General features: G+C 38.4%; 1 protein-coding gene across 9 annotated transcripts in view; it reads right to left on the reverse strand.

Annotated features, from left to right (window-relative positions):
• The window catches only part of ush2a (Usher syndrome 2A (autosomal recessive, mild)), a 215,687-nt gene that overhangs the window by 88,326 nt on the left and 107,227 nt on the right, over positions 1-20,134 (reverse strand). For all 9 annotated transcript variants that reach the window (XM_085174318.1, XM_085173628.1, XM_085172926.1 and 6 more), the window contains 7 exons: positions 18,098-18,260; positions 17,832-17,979; positions 14,527-14,684; positions 12,968-13,115; positions 11,448-11,603; positions 7,915-8,062; positions 6,395-6,537 (listed from right to left, as the gene is read on the reverse strand). In XM_085174318.1, the coding sequence (XP_085030444.1) occupies positions 6,395-6,537; positions 7,915-8,062; positions 11,448-11,603; positions 12,968-13,115; positions 14,527-14,684; positions 17,832-17,979; positions 18,098-18,260 (1,064 nt within the window). The remainder of the gene's footprint in view (positions 1-6,394; positions 6,538-7,914; positions 8,063-11,447; positions 11,604-12,967; positions 13,116-14,526; positions 14,685-17,831; positions 17,980-18,097; positions 18,261-20,134) is intronic.

The following is a 20,134-nucleotide window of genomic DNA, read 5'->3' on the forward strand; positions in this document are numbered from 1 at the left end:
GGAGAGTGAATGAAGATGAGAGGCTAAGAGTATGCAGCCATGACTGTATGAGAGATAAAGTGTGCAAGCATGTATATGTGTATGTCAGCATGCATGTAGTCATGTAGATAACAGCTGTATAAGTACAGTACGTGCACACTAACTGAGAGGCCTTGCTTCCCACAGAGTTAAATGCAAGCTAACATCTAATAACTGGACTGGGATGTCCTATTTCTTACTAAAGTTCAAAAGATTTTAAATGTCTTTTAGGAAAATCTTAAAGTTGACCAATTATGATTTTAGTGTGCTTATTATTCAGGTGAACGTATGCACAAATACTATCTGTGAGGCAAAAGCTCACACATCAGACTGCTCTAAAGTCTTGCTTTTGGACTGTTTTTTTCTACTCTTGGCTCTGTATGATGCCAGTGAAAGGGGATATCCTTAACACGGCCATATCCGACATATAGCTGTAGGTGTTAGCCAGCAGCCCCACCCACCTGCTGTTCAAACCTCCCGTCTGTGAGAAGGAGCCTATTGAAAGTAATAGACTCCTGGAACTAAAACATCTTGTTTCAGACAGTGGATAAACTGAAGTTCTGCACCATGGCCCGGCGTAAGATAAATAAGGATGATTTTGAACTTTTAATCACTCAAAGCTACTCCGTGAATAAAAATATGGGAAGTAAGATTAGAGATACCCTCTACCACGTTTCATACCTTGCTTGCATTTGACTTCATTTTTGTTTCTCGTGTATTAAATAGTCTGACACTAATCTCTTTTGTACATGAACAAATCAAGTACTATTTAGCATTACATTTTGACCTTCTGGTTGCTACTATTACAAGGTGTAGGAAGCAGGTAGAGCGTTTTCAGGAGTTCAACAATTTCTTAAAATGTTTTTGATAGTGAATTTGGACCTTGTGAGTTTCGCAACTTCGCAATATCATTACACACGAAATTTTATAATGCATATTACGGCTTTACTTGTTAGTTATTAACAACTATAGTGCTATCTCACCTGCTCATTGCTTAGTTTTGTTTCCGCTCACACTACCTCATGTTTTGGAATGACAATAAATGACTTGAATCTTGATTCTTGAACACACACAAACAAGTTAGACAAAGGCCCATCACAAGTAAAAACATAGCTGCACTGAGATGGCAAATCTCTCCCTCTCTCTCTCTCTCTCTCACACACACACACACACACACACACACACACATACACACACACACACACACACACACACACACACACACACACACACACACACACACACACATATTCTATCTCCCACACAAATAAACAACAGTATAAAAACAGTGATGTAAAGCTTGGCTGATTTTTACAGATCACAAATGCTCCCTCCCTCAGTCTGTGTCCCGTTTCCTTCTTCTCTCTTCCTTTCACTGACCGTTCTCCCTCCCTCTCCCTCTTCCCTACCACCGCTCCCATTTTCTCTTCATTCTCGACCCCCCACTCATGCCTTGTGTCTAGGTCTCTCTCTTTTTCTCTTGCTTCTTCTCTCTCTCTGGTCCCCCTGCTAAATAAACAATGCAGGAAGTTGACCTTTTGGGTTAACAGGTTTTTATGCTAGCTCTACTCAGCACTCACACTGATTCAATTACCACCAAAGGTCCAGTGAACCCCACGAATAACCAAGAGCCCGTCTCTCTGTCTGCCTATGCGTATGCATGTGTGCCTTGCTGCATGCTTGTATTGTCTTTGCGGAGGGTTGGGATGTAAACCTACCTGTTTGTCGAATGTGTAATTAGACAATCTGTATCTTTCTGTCTTTTTAAATATAATGTTGCCCTCTTTTTTTATCCTTAAGATGTCTGTTTAAAAAACTGACACTTAAAAACATGGACTGAATATGCACTGAAAGGTAAACAAATAGAAATTCTTAAACTGCAAATAATCTCGCCACAAAACACAATCCAGTCACCTTGATTCAATCCCTATCAACTAACCAAAATAACCCCTGTTGTTACCCCCATTCCTCCCTCAATCCCTCTCTCCTCCCCTCCTCCATACCACCCTTTTCCCTCTAAGTGTTGAGTGTTATTTAGGCTTTACTGGCGCGTGTAAAATTCTGCAATTTGAAGGGCTGTTAAGTTTTTCAATTGAAATTTTCATTTAAGATGCATGTGATGCTTTTTTCCATTTTATTTTTTCTTTTTTACTGACGCTTTACAGCTCTCTGGACAGAAAGGGAACGAGCGTTGAGGGAATGCATACTTGCCTCTCTGGTTACCTGACTCCTTATCCTTCATTCTCTCTCCCTCTCACCCTTCTGTCTTTCCATCTCTCATCCTACCCTTCCTCTAATCTCTTCATTCCCTATGCCCCCCTCTCATACCTTTCTCCACACCTCCCACTATCACTCCTCCTCTCTCCAGTAAAACACAGTAGCAGAAGGCTAAAACAGGAGTGCAGGGCCGCCAAGCCTTAAATCACATTTATAAGGATTTGGTTAGCATAGTAATAACACAATCAACTGACAAGGGCTTGGAGAAAGGGAGGGAGTGAGGGAGGAGGGTGTGTGTATGCATGTCTACTTGTGGATGTGTAGGTGATATGCTGCTTCTTGTGTATGTATGTGTGTTTCTGTGCAGCTAACGGTCAGTCCATGTATATTTAAGTGTGTACATTTGTGTGTATCCATGTGAAGAGATGAGGAAGGGTATTATTTTTAGTCTTGCGCAGGGTCCCATGCATGCTTGTGTTTGTGTGTGTGTGTTTGGGGGCATGTGTGTATGTGGGTGACTGGGCTTTTGAAGGTGAATTGAGGCTCCTTCGAGGAGTCATAATGAGGACAAACGCTGAGCTTTACTGTTATCAAGATGCTTACGACATGGTGTCAAAACGTGACAAGAAATAAAGCATGAATTTTTTCACTGCATTTGATATCTTTACTTTTTCCACAGATTATTTAATGTCATTTCTGCCTTAGAATTCAATGAAGAGGCTATGAGAAGTAGGATAATACATGACCAAGGTCACAAGCTTGATTTGTACTCATAACATCACTAGTATATGAGATGTGCATTAGCCTTTAAGTAACTAAAAGCATCATGATACTTTTAACTTATCAATCATTTGTGATTTTCCACATTTTTAAGATCCTGGGAGTGATTAATTTATTTCAAGTAACCTTCTAGTATATCCTCATAATTCATACAAAGAGTAGGCAAACTGAAAAGCAACATTTGGCTTTTCAAACTGTAAAGTGAAACTATGTTATTCAAATCAGTGAGAAATCATTCAGTATAGAAATTCTGTTACATAAGCATTCCTACTGTTTGTGACACCATATGTAAAAGAAAGCCAATCAAAAAGCTTATCTAAATACAAGTTCGGGTGGTGAACATGTATTTATTCATTGGTTATCTCTTAATATGTAAAATTTAAAACAGGATTGTGCTAACATTGTTTCAGAATTTCTTGGAAATGCAAACTGACCAAAATACAGGAGAATTAAGGTAGGATAATATTTTATTAATGTAGCCGCTCAATAATTAAGTAACATGATTTTTTGTTTTCTGTCATTTACCCTAAACTTTCTCCTGTTGTGGTTCCTGCTTTACACTTCTTATTTCACTTTTTGATCACACTTACCTTTAAAAAAAAACAGGTTTTTTTTTAAAAACCTCTATTGTTGTTTAACGTTTTCGTTCACACATGTGCACTTTTCATTTCTAAGACTACTTGGTCAAGATCGTTTTATTCAAATGGCTCTTTAGTCATACTCTCACAATAACACTCTATAATACACTCACACACATACACACACTCTTAGATCACTTAGCTGGTGTGAACATGGGAGTAGACAGAGGAAAGGGAGCTGTCCAACACAGCTAGAGTTTATGTTCACAGGAGCCGTCTGTCTGTTCTGCAGCAGCAGGAATTCATAGGGACCAAATTACATTAAAAAGATAGATATAAAACTTTAATGGAATGATAAAAAGGAAAGGAGGAAGCACGAGTCTCTCTCTCTTTCTCTGTTCTATCATTAGCCTTCTCCTTTCTTCACTCTTCCCCTCAGTTACTCATTTTACCTTTTTATCTTTCTATTTTTCTCTCTTTACTTTTTCACCCCTTTTTCATGCTATTTTTTCCTTGATCACCCTCAATAAGTGAAACAATTCTGTAAAAAATGTAAAAAAAAGAGAAAGAAGGAGAAAGGAAAAGGAATTACAACAGAAGAAGAAAAAGACAGAAAAAAAACAGAAATTAAGAAGTAAGAGAAAGAAGTAACAGTATATAAATGTGGATAAAGTGAGATCATATCCATAGTGTTAAAAATGGTTCATGTCGACGCACGCTATATTATATACAGTGTTCTGCCAAAGTGAAAAACTTACAAGGTTACAGCTCACACTTGCACATAGAGATCAGGTTAGAAGGATCTCCTTCAAAAGGATAAACCCAAAGGACCACTCTATAAAGAATGACTGAGTGTGTTAAGATCAAATGTACAGTATATGTCACTTGAGCGACTCTGTGAATGTGTGTGTGACTTTCAGTGAATGTATATATGTCTGTCGCTGTGTTCAGATGTGAGATTTATGTCAGAATGAATGCTGCGTGTATGAATTCCACAAATGCAGGACAACAAATATAAAATTCAAACTATTAGCCTTACTATACGTTACATCACCAAATGAAATGCAAAAGGTTGTCATTTATTCTTGTATGAGAGAGACGAGATTAAGCAGAGAATGTAGCCCCTCTTTTCTTTCCCTGCTAGGATGATAAGAAGATGGTTTACGGTGACAAATTACACATCAGTGTAAGGGAAATCCAATCTGCCTGAATGTGGCTTGCTCCCATCATAGGTTTAAATCCCTTTTTTATTAAGAACTTTTACACCTATTCTGTATTCATTATTATGGTAAAACAATTTTAATGAATATTTTAAAAATGTACATTTTTACATTTAAAGGATGCAGAATTGAAAATTCATGTGAAATGTGACATTTATTGATTAATAATTACTTAAATCCAATATGACACAAAAAGTCGTGAACAGGAATGAATGCTTATAAATGGCTGGTATCATTAGTGCAAAGAGATTGCTCCATTACATACATGCTTATTGTCAAAATAAATACACAAATCTGTATGATCTTTGTGGCAACTGGGTGCAGTTTAAGTAGCATCCCAAAGCCTTGTGTTGCATCTCTGCATGAAGCGTCGTAACTGAGCATCAGGAGGTCTGTTATCGATGAGAAGGCCAAGGACTTATGCATGTGCATGACACATACGTTCTCAGCGTGAGACAGAGAGACACTAAGAATGTTTTCATTCTTGCATTAATAGTCAGACACAAACAGAAACACAAGTGCAACAAAAACAAGTGTAACAAAAGCCCTGTGTGTGTTTGTGTGTGTGTGTGTGTGAGTGCATGTGAGTGTGTGTTTGCTAGAGGGAATTCAATTCTGCATAGCAATGAGAAAAGCGCAAGGCCATAATTTAATGCATCCTAAATGTCTGCAGTTGTGTGTGTATGAATAGGTGTGTGCGTGCATGGTATGTCATGGTATATGTGTAACTGCACTTGTCTTCGTGTCACTACGTATGTATACGTACACTACACATACATGTTTTGTACACATTTGTGTTTGTGTGCGTATCAATGTATGCAAATCTCACCTGCTTAATGATAATGTATGTGATAATAGCGTGGTACTAATTAATTTATAACTTTGCACTGAGGAGGCTGTTCCAGTGGCTAATATGATTCTATTACAGCAATTAGCCCACAATGACACTGGCTAGGTCACTCACACACAGACACACACCTTACAGTATGTGAAACTCCCCATGTCTGTGTGTTTCACCCAGCGCTGTTTAAACCCGTGTTTTCACCACCTTCTGCAGCTTTAGTTGTTCTCTCTCCCTCTCATTTCACACCTCCACTGAAAAAACATTTATACTTTTACAAAATAAACCTTGGAGGGAGTTGCAAAAAAGAAAACTAAGCAGAAGCCACATGTTTATTGTCTAATGAGTCTATTGCTTAGATCATCTCCTAATGATCTGTCAGACTCCTTGAGTTTAACTTTAACACAGCAAAACAGGTGGACCGCAGAAGCCTATCACTGCCAACCACTTCCCAGTCAGTCGCACAACTTGGAAGGACTTGACACAAGAAACACCTTGAAATACAACAAAACAATACCAGAAACCAGTACCAATAGGTAACCTACAAAAAAGCAGTACAGCAGTTTCACTGACCCGTAACATGTTTATTTAAAGAAATTATTACCGTTTTCATGGTTATTTATTGGAAACATTTATTTATTTTTTTAATTATATTTGCATAGTTTATGCGCATTGAATCTGTCTGTGCAAATCTATGTAAAATGTTTTGGGCACTAGTGTGTGTGAGTATGTCCACTTACTGTCCTCTGCAGTGCGAAGGGTTGTCCAGAGGCTTGCCGTCTTCCCGTGTGTATGCGAGACCACCACTCTAAACAGGTAAGGCGTGTATGGTGATAAGCCCTCTAAGTAATAGGAAAAGGTGTCTGTTGCATTTTCCAAAAGCCTAGAAGTAGATGGACACAAGCATAAATTCATTCATGGACATGCATTTGGGTCTGTGATGTGCTCTGTTACGTGGTGGTCACAGAGTGACAACAGATTTAAATATGCTGATCTTGCACTTTGCATGCTCTTGTGTTTTAGTGGACACAAATCTGATGTTACAAAACTTCATTTTCAGATTTTCTGATGAAGAAACCAATCTGGAAAATTTCCTGAATTACTAGCAAAGCTTTACTGTTGCAGGAGTTACCATTTTTTAAATAAAAACATCTGCAACACCATACTTTCTACCTTAGACCAAATGTTACTCTTTAATGCTTGATCAGAGAGATTCAGCACCGGACAGCTTCTTACGTTCCTTAGGTTAATCACGTCAACATTGTACGTAGTTATTAAATCCCTTTTAGCGTACATGCAAGGCCAGAGAGATGTGCATGTGAGAGGTGAAAAAAAAAAAGGATCTGAACAGTCACAAAGTATGTAATTCATACTTCAGTGGGAAAAGTTACCGGTGTCAAAGCAAAAGGTTTCTGAAAAAAACAATTTTGTTATACTTAAAAAAATGGTTTGTTTCTTAAATAGATTCCAAAGTGTAAATTCGAATATATTTTAAGTAAAACATTATAATAATGCCCAAATTTTATAGGGTTCCTAAACACTGGCTGCCTATGCATTATGTACAATTTTTTCCATAGCCTTTTATCTTATTCCCATGCCTTACCTGGCCCATCATATAATCATACAAAGGAATCTAGGACAAAGTAAAAGAATATTGTCATAAATGAGCGACCGTTGACCATTTAGCTTCAGATGGATAGAAGGGATGAATGAATGAATAAATCAGGGAACAATGAGATTTCCATAGCAGAGGAGGAGGAGGGCATGGCTGTCTGATATATAATACATGTAGCTAGTCATTTATTTATTACCACAGAATGAGAGCCTCCTCTTCTTGGATTAAATTGCAATTTGTTGTCAGGAAGCATGTAATGAATACATATCAGATGCACACCCTCTCTCCCTCTTTTTATTCTATCACACTTTCTTTGCCCGTCTCTCCCTCTCTCTTCCATGTCTTTGATTTTTTTTTGTCTTTCTGACTCTACATCCTGTCATTCCCTCTCTGGATTTCTGATGTTATGTCCTACTGAAGTGACACATTCAGTTGTGCTGTATAATGTGCTCCTTTATATGTGCATGTGTAGGCTATGTGCACATGCACATTTTCTGATGTTTAGAGTATGTAATATGTGTACTTTGTTGTGTGTGTGTCCAGTTACTTTATTGCTACTTGTCTCAGACAACTTTTATGTGTTGTGGAAAACAGTTTGCAAACTTGTCCATCTGCTTTGACTCTGCATTTTATGGTCTCTCTCACCTTATGATAGGCCTCTGTGGGGATGTCCTCATTTGCAGACTGTAGTAGAGTGGGCCTGGTGCATTAGAGTTGACAGGGGCGGACCAGGACACATTCAGACTGGCATTAGTTGCATGGGCTAGAGTTGGAGGTGACAATCCATCAGGGGCTAAGAGGGAAGAAAGTATGTTGAGACGAAGACAAGAAAGAGGAGCAGGGGAGTACAAAAATATGGAGGAAGTCAGTCGGTGAAATGAAAAAATTAGACATTTAGAGAGTAAGAAAAAAACACCCAAAAAATATAAAAAGGTATGTCCATTTGATCTAACTGATCAACTTCACTGTAACGCAATGACACCTCTCACAGTGTGGAGTATAAAAAGCACAACCAGATATACTCATCACTCTCACATTCACACAAATACACACACTGCATTAAATCCACAAAGTCTACGTCTGCTTAGCTCAGTGTGACAGTAAAGTCTTACTGTTGGAAAAATCAGTAAACAAGCCAGAATCAATATGAGAGCTGAACAGAAACAGAACATTTGTGCAAAGACAGAATAAAATGAGATAAGCTGCAAACAACAAGTACATGATGAAAATCAGAGTGACTGCACTGTTGACTATGTGAAATAAGAGCAGGCCCTCCGATGTATAAAGTGACCCTTCAATCAAAAATTGTGCGATGTCCACTTCAACAAGACTGATTGCTGAAGACATCTTATTCTAAAGATGGCTGTTACAACTGCACACAGGCATACACGATGTGTGAGAAAAGCCTAAAATAACACTTTCAATGTTGATTCAGAATAATTTAGTGGTGGTCCAGCAACATAACTCAACCCTCTAGTATACATTCATTATCTTAATGCATATACAAAGCACATAGATTTTAAAAACATGGCACAAAAGCCCTTTTTAAAAACAAAAAACAAAACAACTAAAGAATCACCATGTATGTGTGTCAGTTGTGACTTGTCCATTTTTTAAAGGCTTATTTGTGGCTATGTTTGCAATTATGTCACTATCCTTATCCAGTTCTCACTCACAAGATTTACTAAGTCCTTAGAGGAAAGGAGACAGAAAACAAAATATGAGTGTAACACAACAGATATCACAGGATTACCTTAATTGGCTATTTAATATCAACTTTGGCCTTTATTTCTAATCAGTTTTTATCAACCATATACAGTATATTCTGTACCACCAGTCTTAGTCGACCTCTCCTACAACTGTGCAAACAATCACCTGTGCTTGACTTAATGACTGCTTCTCGTAGACTGTCTGCTCTCCATTTCAAACCAGACCAAATTGGCTGCTCTTATCTTACCCGTGTTTATGAAAAACACGTCTTCATTTTAGATCAACAGTAGTTGGGTAAAAGCCTGCTGAGTTTCAAGAGGCAGCATTATAAGCAAATTAGGATTGGTCAAGTGAACGTCCTGTCTCTCGAAAGGCGCCACAATGCTATCAGAATGGACTGAGCAGTCGATTAGTAGGAAAATACATGGAAAGCGCGGAAATGGAGATCCTGCTCTTTTACAGTCAAACAAGCATTTAACAAATTATTGAATCGATACGATACACCTGCACTTAGATTTAGATTAAAATGATCCTCTGATTTGCATTCAGAGATTCAGTGGATTTTTTAATGACCCAGTTCATTCCTTGAGTGTGTGTACTTAGCTAATTCATCAAAAGATGATTCCTGCTTCTCTGACATACACACACACATACGTACAGATATGCACACGCAAAACACACTGTTGGTGAGCCTGTGTCTCTCTCATGCTGTGTTAGTAGGTACAATATCAGAGGTGTCACTAATCGTTTTAAACTATGCACTTTTATGTTCACTTCTCTCTCTCTGCTCTCCTCCTCCTCAGCTCCTCTGTCTCTTGCTCCGCTATCTTCTCTCTGTTCTTTCATAGAACAAGGACGCATCAAGACAGTTTGCCTTATAGAAGTCTAAAGAGATGCCAGAGGCATAGAGGTAGAAAGAGAGATAGAAAGAGAGGAAACGTCTGGTATTTAAAATTTATACTTTCTTATGCCTTTGTTTTGAACTTGAACAGGAGAACTTTCCTAAGTCTGTCTTTTGTTGTTGTCTCACTAAGACATGGGTGTGGTATGTGCAAGGGTGTACATATTCAACCCTTTTGATAACATTAGCTAAAGTGGTAAAATGTGTGTTTATAGGTGTGTGTGTGTGTGTTTGTATGTGTGTGTGCATGTTACAATTATCTCCAGACTGCTCTGATCAGCTTTGACATTTATCAGTATGCACAATCAGTCTCTATTCTACACGATTACAAATACAAACAGACACACACACACACACACACACACACACACACACACACACACACACACACAAAGGCTGTGTAAATCAGAAATATGTTTTCACACCATTAAGTCAAGTCAATGATGTGTATGTCGACTCCAGTGAATAATTGTTTTTTTTTTCCTTTGCAGAGCAAGCTATAAAAATAAACCTTTCCAGTTCACAAGAACAGCAATTAAAATCAAAGTAATCTTAAAAATATTGCCACAGTTCATGTTTTGTGTGTGGCATGAGAAACAAATCTACTAGAACAGTCATTTAATTAAGACCTTAGAAAAATTTCAATACCACAGTCATACTATTATCATCATTTTTTTTCTAAGGATTTTAATTTTAATTTATTGTAGATCAACTGTGACTTAAATTAAAGGATTAAATAATTTCAAAATGCAAAAAATGAGGAAAAAACATATAGCATTATTAAGAAAATAAATAATGTTTAATAATTTGGTAAAAATAGCAGGGATGTTGAAAGCAATGGGAAAACTGCACCTATGAGAATCTACCTTTGATAGTTTCAGCCTTTTTTAAATAGACAATACAGACAGTTGGCAGGAAAGCAGGGAGAGAGTAGGGACAATGATACTCAGTTAATAGTCTGAAGTGGACTCAAACTCAGGCAGTTCAAGTCTCTAAACCAGGGGTGGGGAATTCCAGGTCTCAAGGGCCGGTGTCCTGTAGGTTTTAGACTTGATCCAACACAGCTGATTTAAATGGCTGCATTTCCTCTTCAACATGTCTTGAAGTTCTCCAGAGGTTTGGTAATGAACTAATCATTTGATTCTTGTGTGTTGACCCAGGGTGATATCTAAAACCTGCAGGACACTGGCCCTTGAGGCCTGGAGTTCCCTCACCCCTGCTCTGAACTATACCTCACCAGGCAGTGGCAGTTTCGCTATAAGAGTTCCTTGCTCAAAGGAGTGACACAGTTCCTTGGTGCCCCTGCTTAAGTTTGCTGATCTAGCATAGCATAGCAAGTTCAGTTTTTTTTGTGTAACCAGCTAAGAGCAGGCAGGAACAATCAGTTTACTCAAGAACAATGTAAGCAATGAAGAGCACCTGTTGGATAAATAAACATTTAGAGCCTTGCAATGCTTTCTTTTGATGGATGATCATGATATTTGAAACTGTGACACAGTGAAAACATTATGCAGTTCTAGTAATGATCAAATTAATAATGGTAAGAAAGTCTTTGGAGTGTGAGTACCTGCTGGCAGTGTAGTAACACTGAGTGGCAGGCTCTCAATACAACCCTGTGTATTACAGCCTCTGATCCAGAAGCTGTAGCTAGTGTAAGGCTGCAGGTCAGTCACAGACAACCAGGCGCCTGCTGCTGTACCTCCATCCAATGCACCATCACCATCTAAGAGACAGAGAAAGAAAGACATGTAAGGTCTTAGGCCAAGCAATGTATAGCTAAAGATAATGAAAAACAGTGAATGTTTTTTTTATTAGTGTTACCACTCTAAAGGCAGAAAAGTGACTTGTAAGAGATGCATAAAAAAAGAAAGAAAAAGCAAAGAGGAACGAGAGGTCGTGAGAGAGAAAAAACCCGACTGAGATTAACTTGAGAGTAATCGAAAGAGAGAGGTCTCCATATTGAGGTTATGCAAGGATAGTCAAAGAAAAGGGATCAGAAAATTATAGTAAGCAAGCCTATCCAATATATTTATACAGACACACCCACACCACGTAATTCTGTGTGGATTGATGAAGGCCGTTTGTATCAAAGAAACAGGAGGTTATGGGCAACTAGAGCGAAACACTGTCTCTCTTTTCCTTCCACACTGCTTCTATCCTTCTCTCCACTCATCCGTTGGGTTCTCTGTGAGGCATAGATCAAAGTGCCTGACAGTGAGTGTGTATGACAGGGAGAGACTTTGTGAATATGCGTAACTGAAAAAATGAGAGTATGCGTGTTCTCTTTTCTCGCCATGTCCAGTCTATCTGTTGCTTTTGTTGTCTCCCCGCGGTATTGCTGCTCCTCATATCTTACATTGTTTTTGCTGTCTTTTCTAATCCCTCTATGGAAATATGAGCTTCTCATCTCCTTTTTTTCTTTATACTATTATTGAATTGCAACTTGACTTTGTTCCTCCTCCTATCTTCATACCACTTTTATAGTCTATACTCCCATGTCATTTCCTCTCAAATCATTGACACAGTATCAAAAAGAAACAACAACTTGCCATTTCTATGCTACTGTATACTGATTACTTCTTGATTACTTCCTCATTACATGGCTTCAGTGCAAGCTGACTTTGTGAGTGAGAAGTGTGATTATGTATTCCAATTTGCATTTGTACTGACATGTCCATTTGTATCTATGGACATGTAAGGGTCTTGATAAAAAGGCTTTACGTCTCTGTAAAGCCTTTTTGACCCTACCCCACCCCTCCAAAAACATTTGACAGTCTCAAAATTAGTAATAATAATAATAATAAATAATACTGATTCCATCAGAAAAGTGCAGATATGTCTACACAATAGGCAGAGTCTCAAGCAAAACAGATATGTTACTATCTATATGTTACTTTTTACCCCGGTAAGAATGACTGTGTATTATTAACATATCCATGCTTCATTCATAAAATGAGGCTTTCACATTTTACAACTTCCACAGTCGTGATGTGACTGTTTTACAGATAAAGTTGGGTTTGTTGCCTGGCGAATACTATATGAGAACTGTGCATGTGTAAAGATAAAGATGTAGCTTTTCGCTGTTACCTTTGCTTTTGTAGTATATTGTGTAGCTAAGGTTCCCATTCGCTCTAGGAGGGGCTGTCCAGTGTGCTCTGAGAGATCTTGAACTCTGATTGGCCAGCTCCAACAGTATAGGACCTTCTGGGGCCATCTCTAATGTACGCACATCCACCTTAGAAGAACACAGATATCAAAATGCATAGAAGAATACAGATATGTAGCATTTTTATCATAGCTCCACTAACACTCATTCATCCAACAGCTATTGAAGAAATACAAAAAACTGAAAATAATGCCTCTCTCAGTCTGATACAACCTGTCTGAAATGTTAAAACTAAGCATTTTCAGATGAAACCACTCTACACAAGTGGCCGGCATTATCTCTGCCACCATTTTTCCGTCCTCTTTCATCATTACAGTCTTCTTCTGTCTCATTTCTTCCTGTCTGACTCTCCTCTGCTGCCTTCGATTCCCTTCCACCTCATCTCTCACTTTGCTCTGGCCATTTACTCTGTCCTCATCATTTACTCTTTTTGCCTGAAATTCCCTTCTTCTCCGACTCCTTTTCTCCTTTTCCTGCCCATCCTATCACCTCTTCCTCTTCTCCACTTCATCCTGTTTCACCCTCCTTCACCTGCCCACCCTCCTCTTCTCTTTTTCTGCTAGGTCAGCAGTTCTCCTGGTGTTTGACTAAACATGGCATCTGTATTGGAAAAATGCCCCAAAATATGGCCTGTTGTCAGAGGCGTCGTTGAAAATGAAGTGGCATTTCCTACCAAATGTCACCGTGGCCACGCCAACCCTCGTTATTGAGCCGAGAGAATCGATCACCTTTATGACTCCCAATGACACACACGTACACACACGTACACACAGACACACGTGTGTGCAGGCATTGCCACATATGATTTTGTGCATTAGCTACAGCACTAATGAAACTCATGAAAATAATGCATGCATAATTTTATAAAACTTTTGCTACGCTAAATTTGACGGGTGTATTTGACAAAAATGTAATGTTGTGTTTTGTGTTTCATACTTTTGGTAGAAACTAGAATTCATGAAAAATACTCTGCTGTTTCAGGTCATGGTTCCCATTCATGGTCCCCGTGGTACTCACCAGTTTTTAGTTGTTTCTTGTTTTATTTTCTGCTTGTGCCTTCTGTGTTCAACAGTCTCTATCATCTTAATTAGTATTCATATTTCAGTGTTTCAGCGATAGTTGTTGGAGGTTTTACTTTAAAGTTCAGTTTTCTCATGTTTCTAGCTGTGGTTACTTCCTGCTTTTGTTTCTGCTTCTTACCCACATAATTAATTCCACCTCTCATCACCAATCTCCCCTGTGTGTCTATATACAGTCCTGTTGTTCCCTTTTTCTTAGTCAGATCATTAGATCCGGTCAGTTTTGCCTACTTCCATATCCTGGATATAAATCTTTCTCAAGTATCTCTTAAAAATAAGTTCAACAGCCAATATTCGGTCAGTAACACCAACAACACAATTATTTATAAGGCATTACTATATAACAAAGCATCTTACAGTTTGTTATACTATGCTACATGCTATAACACAGACTGACTGACCATCGGTCCCTTGCCACAGCCCCGTGCTGTGCAGGCCTGCAGCCTGAGTAGATGCCGGCTCCAAGGAGAGAGTCCCTCCACCAAGAAGAACCTCTGGGAGGAACTGGTGTTTAAAATGAGAACTCCATCCAGCCAGAGACCGTAGCTAGTTATAATACCTGGGAAAAGAACACATCTGATTAGAACATGACAGAATAAAAATTAAAATAACAGGGAAAGAATACCCCAGGCAACAATAGAACTGACATTTCTTAACAATCCTTAGTATTTATTACAATAAAAGAAGTCTATTGAACATGGAATTCCCGCTCCCTGTCACATTCTGCTCACATCCCCTGCCCTGAATAACCTCTGACCAAGAGCAACGATTTAGACAGTGATGTTAAGTATCACAACTAATCATAACCATTACAAGCCTTCATCGAGATCATTTCCTGTAGGTTTTCAGAAGATAGTTATACTGAGATAGTTTTACACTCTGTTTGGATTGGTCACTCATATGTAATAATACTGCATCCATAGTGTGAGGCATTACAATCATAAAGAGAGCTTTACTATGACGGGATGCAGTCTGGGTCACTGGATTACAATGCAAATGAAAACTGACTTAGGGGCTGCAGACCTGCCAGTCAGGTAGAGTGATCCAATGATAGAAACAGGACTGAAATGACAAATGTAACCATAAGTGTTAGGAGGATAAAAGCCTTAAGAAGGACAGTTGTACTACGATGAACGGGCGCACACACACACACAAATAAGGGTGCAAATAGGTGTGCACACTCTAACCTGCACACAGACAAACTGCACATATGTAGTTTGTACACACATATCCATACCCACACACACCAGCACAATCATTACATTACATTACATCCACCTAATAAAAAAATGAAACAGTAAGGTGCCAAATGTGCTTTTCCTTAATAAAAATGCATACAGGGGGCTCAAAAGATCAGCGCTAAGAACTAAGAGTCTATTCTGCTTTAATCATGTGTGGGTTTTATTATTGCTCAATAGAGATATACACACCTATCAGGAAAACGAAGACACGAAAAAACCCACAGACACAAGCTACATCTGGGGAGCTCTTAATGTGGCCAATCACATGCGTGTGAGAGCGTGTGCATATGTGCGTGGACATCTGTATGTGCTTGTGTGTGTGAATAAGCCCATATCAGTATAGGCTGTAATAAAGACAGGTTGGGAAATGAAGCAGCGAATGCATAACAGGCTTATTTCCCCTCTTTGTCTGCGTGTTGCCCCGACCTAATCCCCGAGAGGATTATCCCCCACAAATCCCTGCGGAATTGGGGAGAAGGGGGGAGAAAGAGCGAGAGGAAGGAAGAGAGAAAGAGAAAATAACATAGGATCTAGGTCTTCTGGAACCCATCACCATCATCATCGTGGTTGTTGCCATCCATTTGTATAAAAAAAAAAAGGAGTCAGTGAGGAAAAACGTACTGAGCTCTTCTTCTTTTCTGAGCAAAAATTAAAGCTTTTTAAGCACGAGATAATCGGGTAATCATGATTAAGTGTTTCCCTTGTTATAAATTTCTGTCATCAACTGAGAAAAGCTTTAAGTAATTTATCCAGGCTAATATGCTCACACATCACAGGGTTTATGGTGCAAAATGCACTCGTGTGGCATTAAGCGTAAAACACACACGATTCACATTCCACACACACACATTGTGGAATTACACATACTTTAACGAGCATGACAGTAACATTTGATAATATGTGGTAGTGTGTGTGGTATGTCAAGAGACTGTGAAATGGGAGGGGATCAAGGGGTTTTCTTCGCTTAATTAATTTGGTTTCATGAGATATACTATTTGTTGATATAGTCCTTGAGATTATCGAAAAATACATCATTTTCAGTGCACCATGTCATACATAATGTTACTTAAACTTACTGTATTTTCACGGCTATTTAACTACTTACCTTTAAGAGTTGTATTAAAACACATGAGTTCATTTCAAAGCAAACATCTGCTGACTTGACATATGTGTATTCAGAAATCAAGATAAACTGTTTAAAAAAGTGGGGCCAATGTCTTTTACAGTAACTACTAACGCATTTCACGTCTTTGGGAGTATTTCTGTGCTTTTATCACAGACAGCGTTTTAGCTTATGCTGATTAATGTGTATTTTCATTGGAACACACAACAACAATTAGCAGGCCATGGACGATATCGGGAAAAAGTAAAAGGGATGCAACACAGCTGCGTTAACAGTTCACAAGAGGGAATGCACTGTTACTTCTTAACCTCTGCAAACTGGGATGCCCCATGTTTCTTTTCTACCTACAGGTGAATTCTGCATTCTGTCCTTAGACTGAAGACATACATGCACTGATTTTTGATTTATAGGATGTGGGACGTGAAAACAGAATTAAATTCTGAAACATTTGAAAAAAAAGAAAGAAATACAAATCCATATCTATTATTTCCCTTTCAAAAGATTATATCAGTCTTTTGCAAATTTTGATTACGAGTACTTCAGAGAGAATCACACTAATAGAATACGGATCACTCATTGCCTTCTCTAAATAAACCACACAGCTTATGTAGTTACGCTGTGCAGTACAGGAACTCCTTTTTTGATCACTTTAACTCCTTAAATTTTGTTTTAAATAGACACCTTAGACTCTTAAAATACACTTTTTCCCCAGATTTTAACTGGGGACAGGTGAAGAAGACAAAGGTGAGAAGAGGAGAGAGTAGAGGAGTAGAGAAAACTGAGAGAGAAAGGCAATCACAGCGAGTCTACGCTCTTTCAGCCTGCAGTTCTCTCTTTAGTCAAAAGGGAGCACTTTTCATCCACTTAAAGGAGCTTGGTGAAGCGCTGTCCTCTCCCTCTCGGTCTCTATTAGTCTCGATCTCAAATTGTTTGTTCTCTCACCCTGTCTCTGTCTCTTTCTCTTTTCGTTATGAGTCCTTTGTGCTCTCTCTTTTTAGTTCCTCTTTCTGTTTTCCTCTTCTTCTTCTCTACTCCTGCAGACTCATCTGATTCCTCTCACTCACATGTAAATGATCTTCTGTTTCACGGTAACAGGAACAGCATCCTTGAAACACGGACAAACCTTTATATCTGTATTTATGTCATAGACACAGGGTTATGGTAAATAGCATCACCTTTTAATCAGTTCTTCAGGTCAATTAATATCACATGCTGTTATCATCATGACATTCTTCTTCTTCTTCCTCCACTTCATTCAATGCTCATGTTATTCTTGATAAGAATTTATTTAAAAAAAACAAACAATGGTTTTGTATTTTTGTGTAGGTGTGTACCCTCTCACCATTCGGAGTGTCAGGGGGAGTCCAGGTGACATTGAGCGCATTGGGGGACAAAGGAGTGACCAGTGGTGCAGGGACATTTTCGGGGGTGCTCTCTTCAGTCTGAGCCTGGCTTGGTGGACTTAAAGTACATCCACCTCCTGTACAAGCCTGCCATGCACACACACATGCACGCACATACACATGCACACACATAAACAATAACATAAGAATGAATATGATACAAACGAACAAATTGAAAGTCAAAATTAAGGCGCAATGGACTTACAGCTACTGTGATGGTGTAAAGAGTTCCAGGGGTTAGGTTGCGGAGCGTGTAGTCTTCAAAAACTTCAGAGCTGTTATAGGCTAGCACACGCTCTGCACTGTCATGAGACAGGAAGATCAAATAAAACTCCAAAACACCATTTATCTGAGAGGGATGTGACCACCTAGGAATGAAGAGAAAAATAAACATAAAATAAATTCAACCTTTCACTTTTCTGCTTTTCAAAAATCCTAGTGTGAAAACTTTACTGTAGCCCAGTGGGAAACACTTTTAATATGACTATACTTATAATTCAGTCAGTGCCCAGTTATTTCCTACTAATCATTTACTTATGTTTTTTTTCCCTATTTACCTAAAATCTAATATAGTTTAGGACTTTATACAACAGAAAAAAAAACTGTAGACTTAGTTGCATCACTTCTCTGCTTAACGTTTTTTTTTCATCGTGTTGCAAAAACCTGGTACTTTAAATATATAGAAGTATTGGTTTTTGTTAACATTTGATCAAAACATTTTACATTTTGGTTTTCACAAATTGATGCATGCTCAATCATCCAGGTAAGTAAATGTCCAAAACCTGATTCTGTTCGCTAAGAAAAACGCTACGTCCAGATGAACAGAATCAACTTTTAGAGTTTTTCACAAATGAAACTAAACTGCAACCCTCCCACTTTAGTGCCTAGTAACAAACATCAAACATGAAGATCAAGGACGTCTTGAATCGTCTTGACTGTCTGTTAGTATCTAATAATGCCTGTTTTTTTTTTTTAAATAAATAATAGTATTTGATTTGTAAACTCGTATAAATATATGTTTGCCATTTTTTAATGTTGATGGTCAGGATAGTAAGAGACAAGAAAGGAAGGAGAGAGTGGGGGTAATAGCACATGGGTAACATCCTGGGGAGGACTTGAACCCAGGCCCCTGCAGTAAGGCTTTGTCATATGGCTTGCCTGCTCGACCAGGTGAGCAATGCCAAACTTTATGAATGCATTACCATTAAGTGCAAAGGTCTGCACAACGCTTGAATTAAAACATCAAGATTAAAATAAGACGCGAAAAAGGAGTGAAATGTGTGTGTGTCTGTGGCAGTCCGGACTGAAACAGACTGCTCTGAGTATCTGCATGTCAGTGTCTGCCTTCATCACCATGTTTCTTCTGTCAGCTGAAGTAAACACAGTGCAGTCTTAGGCTTCCTTACATGTGCACAGAGGCACACACACACACATACAGCACACTGCACACACAGTTTCCTTCAACAGTCAGGCTGAGGTGTCTCCTTTTCTATATTTAGAGCAGGAAGGTCATCCCCAGCAAAGAGGAGAAAAAAGACCAGAAATGGCATTAGGAAATCCAGACATGTCAACTATCTCGCGCTGTTATAAAAAGGGGGCCAATGTGAAAGAGCACGACTCAAGAAAATATATTTATATAATTACTGCTGTACTTTTGTTGGTTCTAAGTTTGAATACTAATGACTAAACAGATTTGATGTGGTTGGATTCTGCAACATAAATGAGATGTTCCATCTTTACAATGATTTTGTTCAAAAAAGATAAAATCTTATTTGCCAAAATGTTTTTTTTGCAAACTCAAATATACTAAATGAAATCTGTTTTAAGCTGGCAGTGAAGTGTGTTCACTAACTATTACACATTTTATAACTAAAAATCCCTCTGATAAGATATTTGATAACTTTTCTAAGATTTTCTGAAGTATGAAGTAAAAAAAAAAAAAAGTCATAAAAAAGGAGCACTAAAATACACTTTATAAATTGTCCTGCAATTCTTACAAATCCCTGAAGGCAGTACAACCCACCTGGCATGGTCGCGAGGGGAGGCCATTTTAAAAAGTGATGGATTCCTTTCTTGGGTCCTCCCATTAAAAGCCATTTTTTGAATGACTGATGAGTGTGTGTTAGCACACAATTAGCCACTGTGGCTAATCTATCACATTTATTATAAGATTTATATGCTGTCGATTGGCAGCGTGATATATGTCCACTTTTGAAAAACTGATTCAAAGGGGAATTGTAAT

Source organism: Neolamprologus multifasciatus, chromosome 1, assembly GCF_963576455.1.
Source record: "Neolamprologus multifasciatus chromosome 1, fNeoMul1.2, whole genome shotgun sequence".
Classification (NCBI taxonomy): domain Eukaryota; kingdom Metazoa; phylum Chordata; class Actinopteri; order Cichliformes; family Cichlidae; genus Neolamprologus; species Neolamprologus multifasciatus.